General features: G+C 32.7%; 1 protein-coding gene across 1 annotated transcript in view; it reads left to right on the top strand.

The window, feature by feature from the left end:
- Positions 1–7,410: 7,410 nt before the first annotated feature.
- The window catches only part of LOC144974012 (prolyl 4-hydroxylase subunit alpha-1-like), a 12,712-nt gene continuing 12,622 nt past the window's right edge, over positions 7,411–7,500 (top strand). The window contains exon 1 of the mRNA XM_078916901.1: positions 7,411–7,435. Coding sequence (XP_078773027.1) covers positions 7,411–7,435 — 25 coding nt within the window. The remainder of the gene's footprint in view (positions 7,436–7,500) is intronic.

Consider the following 7,500-nt stretch of genomic DNA (forward strand, 5'->3'; position numbering starts at 1 on the left):
GGAAGTATAACGGACCAACACACAAAACTGTGTGTATCCATAAACGTTTATAGTCAGGTTAATACAGTTCAGTGAGCATTACTCATAAACGCGGATGGCAAAAAAAAAAACAATAACAAAGACCTGAGTGACGTCATCTTGGAACTATCTATAGAAAATTGAGGTAATGTCATCGATCTCAAGTTTCCAGAACCTCGGATCATCAAGCAGTAATTGGGTTACTGGATTGGAAAAAAAATTTGCATTGGACTATCATTCTATCCAAAGAGTAACAAGCAATGGTCATTCCTGTCTATGCGTTTTCGTGTGGCCATGTGCTTTTAGGAACAGTGAAATGAGGAGGTTGATGAGGAGAAGAAAGAGCGGGTGAGTATTAGAAGGAAAGGAAACAAAATGAGAATCATACGGGGTAAGGAGAAGGAGGATACCGAAATTGCAAAGGAGAGGGATGAAGATGAAGATGAAGAGAGGATGAAGGGAGGGGGGGGGGAGCAAACGAATGCCGTAGACAATGAGTGGGCACACAATACATAATTAGGCATGATTAAGAAGGTAATGATAACAATAATGCTATTAATTACCTGTTATCATATCTGCTATAAAAAAATTGAAAATGAGAAGAAAATCAGGGGGTATTACTTATTGATTGAACGCAGTACTTGTTTTTAATTACATGGTTGCTTCCCTCTAATTATGTCTAAATGAACCGGTTGTCCTTTTTAGCCGTGCCGAGGATGTAGTATTTGTTTGCGTTAAATTTCATTCTCCAATCATTAGCCCATTGTTCGAGACTATTCAAGTCCTCTTGTAGCAATTTTTGATCGTTTGCAGATGTTATTGGTCGGTATATTAGACAGCCATTGGCGAATAACCTAATCTCAGTTTTTGCCCTAAGATGTAGGTCATTGATGAAACAAAGAAATAGTATGGGTCCTAGCACCGTTCCCTGTGGTACTCCTGATATGACTGGACATTCATCCGATGACGTGTCGTCTAGGACTACTTTCATGGTACGTTTTGTGAGGAAATTACAAAGCATGTGTGAAGAGAGCAACGAATTCCGTAATTTTCTAGTTTCTGCATGAGTTTTTGGTGGGGCACAGTATCAAACGCTTTGGAAAAGTCAAGGATGCGATGTCTGCCTGAGTGTTGGCATTCTGGATTCTCAACAGGTAGTTTACAGTTATTACGAGTTGGCTTTCACATGAGTATCCTTTGCAAAACCCATCATCATAGCTTGTCGCTCAAACACCGAACCCACTCCACAGCATCTGGGGAGCAGGCAGGTCATGATCAGTGCAGCTGGGCCTGTCCCGGTATTCTCTAAGGATGTGCTCCATCGTCTGCTCTGGGCATCCACATGTACAGAAGCTAGTCTCAGCCAGCTCCCACTTTTTCATGTTTCCAGCTTTTCTCCCGTGTTTTGCCCCTGCTTTGTTAAATGTTTCCCATTCGTTCCTGGGGAACTCAGTTCCGTAGGGCAATTCTTCTCTCGGATCTTCAACGGCTTCATTTGCATGATTGCCCCACTCCCTTCATGTGGAAACTCTGTATACAGCTGCATGATCAGGGTTGATGCTTTCTGATGAAGCTCTTTCCGGATTTCAGTCTACTTGCCGCTGGGTTGTGGTCATGGAGGGGCTGCCTTGGGTCCATTTCCTGTTTATATTTCTGGACTTTGAAAGCAGTGGCTCTCCGAATACGGGGAGGCGCAATGTCAGTCAGCCGGTGAAGGACTGGAACTGCAGTCGACTTCAAGTTACCAGTAATGATCCGTCAGGTGTTATGTAGCTAAGGATCAATCTTTTTGGCATGGCAGGATCTTGCCCAGACTGATGAGGCGTACTCGGCTGATGAATAGCAGAGGGCTAGTGCGGTTGTCCTGACTGTTTTTGGATCTGCTCCCCATGAAGTGTTTGCCAGTTTTCTTAGGAGGTATTCTTTATCCATAAATCTTCTTCCGGTTTCTTTGGTTTCTATAACTCTATTCATTTAGGTGCAACAGTTTTCGGTCTAACTATCTCCTTTCCGATCATTTTCAGCATTTCCCAAAATGGTGGGCTTACTTAGCAGAAGAAATATGATTTTTAAACTCAAACAAGCTCTCCAAAAAAAAAACAACAACAACTTTATGTTCTTAGTAATCAAACAAAGATCATTCTTCAAAGTTTATGATGTGCAAAATAAATCTGAATAAGAAAAATGTATTTTGTGTCGTAACAAATATGACGATTTTGCTGTATCTAGGTGGTAAGGAGAGGGTTAAAAAAAAATGTTACCTAATTTTCCTTCTTTGACTCATTGATATTGTTCCTGAATGTATAGAGATGTTTCAGAGTTTTAAAGAAGGCCGTACTGACCTCCCATCGATAGAGGACCTGGATGGGGCAGTCTCCGGCATGTTGATAATACAAGACGTATACCAATTGGACACGTCCCAGATGGCTAATAATAATAATAATAATATAATAATAATAAAAATAATAATAATAATAATAATAATAATAATAATAATAATAATAATAATAATAATAAAATAATAATAATAATAATAATAATAATAATAATAATAATAATAATAATATAATAATAATAATAATAATAATAATAATAATAATAATATAATAATAATAATAATAATAATAATAATAATAATAATAATAATAATATAATAATAATAATAATAATAAAATAAATAATAATAATAATAATAATAATAATAATAATAATAATAATAATAATAATAATAATAATAATAATAATATAATAATAATAATAAAAATAATAATAATAATAATAATATAATAAATAATAATACAATAATAATATAATAATAATAATAATAATAGATAATAATTAATAATAACAATAATAATAAAATAATAATAATATAATAATAAAATAATAATAATAACAATAATAATAATAATAATAATAATAATAATAATAATAATAAAAAAAAAAATAATAATATATAATATAATAATAATAAACAATAACATAATAACAATATATAATAATAATAATAATAATAATAATAATAATAATAATATAATAATAATAAAATAATAATAATAATAATAATAATAATAATAATAATAATAATAATAATAATAATAATAATAATAAGATAATAAATAATAATATGATGATAATAATAATAATAATAATAATAAAAATAACAATAATAATAATAATAATAATATAATAATAATAATAATAATAACTAATAATAATAATAATAATAATAATAATAATAATAATAATAATAATAATAATAATAATAATGATAATAATAATAATAATAATAATAATAATAATAATAATAATAATAATAACAACAATAATAATAATATAATAACAATAATAACAATAATAATAATAATAATAATAATAATAATAATAATAATAATAATAACAATAACAATAATGATAATAATAATAATAATAATAAATAATAATAATAATAATAATAATAATAATAATATAAATAATAATAATAATAATAATAATAGTAATAATAAATAATAATAATAATAATAATAATAATAATAATAATAATAATAATAATAATAATAATAATAATAATAACAATGATAACAATAATAATAACAATAATAACAATAATAACAATAATAACATTAATAACAATAATAATAATCGACAGATGACGATTGCTTTGAAATTGGTCGGATTGCTTTCAACGGGGAAGACTATTATCACGCGTCACTGTGGATGGAGCAAGCCTTGAGCAAGAGGGAAACGAGTATGCAGGAAACCGGGGAATGCTCCGACAACAGGTGTGCGGACATCCTCGAGTACCTTGCCTCCTCCTTCTCAAAGGTCAGTTTGACTCTGGAATGTCCAGGTTCTTTTCTATAGATAGAATGCGCTTGGCCAAGGAGTTCACAACATTGCCATCCGGAAGTATAACGGACCAAAACACAAACTCTGTGTAACCATGAACTTTTATAGCCTGGTTAATACAGTTTTGTGAGAACAACTCACAAACGCGGATGGCAAAAAAAATAACAAAGGCCTGAGTGACGTCATCTGCATACTATCTATAGATAGTTCGAAGATGACGTGACTCAGGCCTTTGTTATTGTTTTTGCCATCCGCGTTTGTGAGTTGTTCTCACTAAACTGCTGACTATAAACGTTCATGGTTACACAGAGTTTGTGTGTTGGTCCGTTATACTTCCGGATGGCAATGTTGTGAACTCCTTAGACAAGCGCATTCTATCTATAGCCATTTTTTAAGGGGCAGCGTGGCTCAGTGGTACGGTCTTTGCTTCGTATCCGAAAGGTAACGAGTTCAATCACCCGCCGCCGCGTTGTGTCACCTTGAGCAAGTCACCTCGCCCTAGCTTATTTTGCGGCGCTGCTCTGCGGCTGACGTCTGGGTTATTCCAGTCTTCCCTTGGAATAGACCCTAAAGACAAATTTCCCCTTGGGGATGAATAAATGGAATTTTTTATTTTTTTAACTTTAAAAAAAAAACATCCAGTGCCCGTTTATTATATAGTTGAATAGGCTTCAACATTCGTGACGTCACTTCCCTCGTAATGACGCATAGTAGCTTAGTAACTGTTATAAACAATCGGAACAATGGCGGACGCTCTTGTGATATACTTCTCCGACGAGCATAAAAGTGTATCCAGAGGAGAAAAACATTATAAATCTGATCATGTTTTGACTTTCATACATTCTGATCACATGACATGTGACTAAGTTGTAGCCAGCATGAAGAATAAAAAAAAGTACCGATTTTCTTTGTTTAGAACCAGGCTGCTCGTTGCTGAGCGGACGTGACATCACACTATTGAATCCTATTGTGATTGATTGCTAATTAAATGGTATATGAATTGGTTCTGATAATGTAAATCAATCATATTTTTGCCTGGTACCGATTTATATACTTAACTCACTCAACCCTAACACCGACTATATCCGTAGTTTACCCGGGTTACTTTTACCCCATGCCTATTTATTACATTTTTATGAGACAAAATTATAGGCGTAGTATCAAAAGCTAATGTTTTTAGTTTTTACAAGTTAATGGTAGTTGAATAAAACTATTTATGTACATGCTCATTTTTAATACATTTTTTCCAATTTTGAAAAGTAGTAAAAATCTCTAGGATTGAGTGAGTTAAATATGAGTGAGTGGTGGTTTATTGGTATAATATAGGTTGGTTCTTGTAATGTGGATGAATTTTGTTTTGCATGATACTCATATATATACTTAAATTAGGATTGATGGTTACTATTTAATTTTATTTGGTTTCCTGAAAAATGATTTGCGTGTGTTTACATATTAGTATTATTGTACCACGTGGTCACGTAAGGCTTATTTATTTATTTATTCACTTATTTATCTATTGTTTTCTGTTTATTTATACATTATATTATTCATATCCCATTTTTTGGAACGATTTCCGCCAGAATATAAGAAGTGCTGACTCATTATCAGCTTACAAATCTAAATTGATTTCACTAGTCTGATGTCACGTCGCCCAGCAACGGCGAGCAGCCTGGTTCTAAACAAAGAAAATCGGTACTTTTTATTCTTCATGCTGGCTAGAACCTTTTCACATGTCATGTGATCAGAATGTATAAAAGTCAAAGCATGATCAGATTTATAATGTTTTTCTCCTCTGGATACACTTTTATGTTCGTCGGAGAAATATTTCATAAGGGCGTCTGCCATTGTTCCGATAGTTTAGAGCTAGTTACTAAGTTACCATGTGTCATTACGAGGGAAGTGACGTCATGACTTTTGAAGCCTATTGGAAATTCACCTTTTTGTCTCATGATTTCTATTATAAAAATGAAGTTTTACTTAGCATGTATGTCTATGGCTCTGCAGGTAGATAATTGAAATTACTATTCTTTATTTTTCATTGTATTTCTGTATTTATCTTAAGAATGTAAAACGCATAGAACCTCATGATATCGGGGTAAGGCTCTATACAAATGGCATTTATTATTATTATTATTATTATATTATTATTATTATTATTATTATTATTATTATTATTATATTATTTATTATTATTATTATTATTATTATTTTCATTGTCATTGAATCATCACCATTATTATTGACTACCAGTAACAATAGTTATATTTGTGTCAGTGCATGACATGATCAGTCGGAAGGTGAAAATTTTGGATTTGCATTTGTTTTGCATTTTCTGAAGGAATATGCTTCCCAGAGAATTTGAATCTTTATTTGAAGTAAATCGGGTGATTTTTCATGAAGTTATGGTCAGATGTATGGGAATGGTATCCAGCATCTTTTCTCAATTTTCATACTATTTCAACTTGGCTGTAAAAAAAATATTTTAAAAGTGAAATTAAGCTTTGATATTTCCAGAATATTTACAAAAAGGCTTGGTTTAATCATTTATGACAAGAACTCATTTTTGACAAAAATGACCTTTTCCTAAACTTGGCAATATCTCAATTGGGTTCAGTAGTCTGATGTCACGCCGCCTGGCAACGGCGGCCATCTTGGTTCTAAACAAAGAAAATCATTACTTTTTATTCTTCATGCTGGCTAGAACTTTTCATTCCCTTTTCATATGCCTTGTGATCAGAATGTGTAAAAGTCAAAACATGATCAAATTGATGGGGTTTTTTCCCCTCTGGATACGCATTTAAGCTCGCCGGAGAAATATTTCATACGGCGTCCGCCATTGTTCCGATAGTTTAGAGCCAGTGTTACTAAGTTACCATGCGTCATTAGGAAGGAAGTGACGTTATGATTGTTGAAGACTATTCAAACCTTTTCACCACCCGACTGATTATGTAACATATTATCATTGTCATCAACAGATGAAGAATGCCCGCCTCGCTTTAAGCCTTGTCAATCAAGCCCTCGGTATTGGTAAGCCTTTGAGTTTCTCGTCTTCAATAATTGGATTCAATAGTCTGATGTCACGTCGCCCAGAAACGGCGGCCATCGTGGTTCAACTCTTTATTTTTCATGTTGGCTAGAACTTTTCATATGTCTTGTGATCAGAATGTGTAAAAGTCAAAACATGATCAGATTTATAATGTTGTTTTTTTCCTCTCTGGATACGCTTTTATAATCTCGTTGGAGAAATATTTCTTAAGGGTGTCCACCATTGTTCCGATAGTTTAGAGCCGGTGTTACTAAGTTACCATGCGTCGTTAGGGAGGACGTGACGTTACGACTGTTGAAGAGTATTTCATATATATATATATACGAAAACAGATAAAATGGACGTTTCGGGTTTCCCATTTTTTAACAAAACAGGATGAATAAAACACTACAGACTAATGAGATAATGTGGTAGTATTATCTCATTCGTCTGTAGTGATTCTATTGGTTGAACTTGTGAATGCAACTCATGATTTGTTTTATTTTGCGCCCAAAGACATGTCGTTTGATGTCATTTTTTTTGGTCAGTGTCAGGCTATAAGTTAACGATGGCTACGCTAGGCGACGGTGTCTAATCGTAGCCATCGT

This window comes from Berghia stephanieae, chromosome 5, assembly GCF_034508935.2.
Source record: "Berghia stephanieae isolate SIO BIC M18660-M18661 chromosome 5, UCSD_Bste_1.3, whole genome shotgun sequence".
Lineage (NCBI taxonomy): Eukaryota > Metazoa > Mollusca > Gastropoda > Nudibranchia > Aeolidiidae > Berghia > Berghia stephanieae.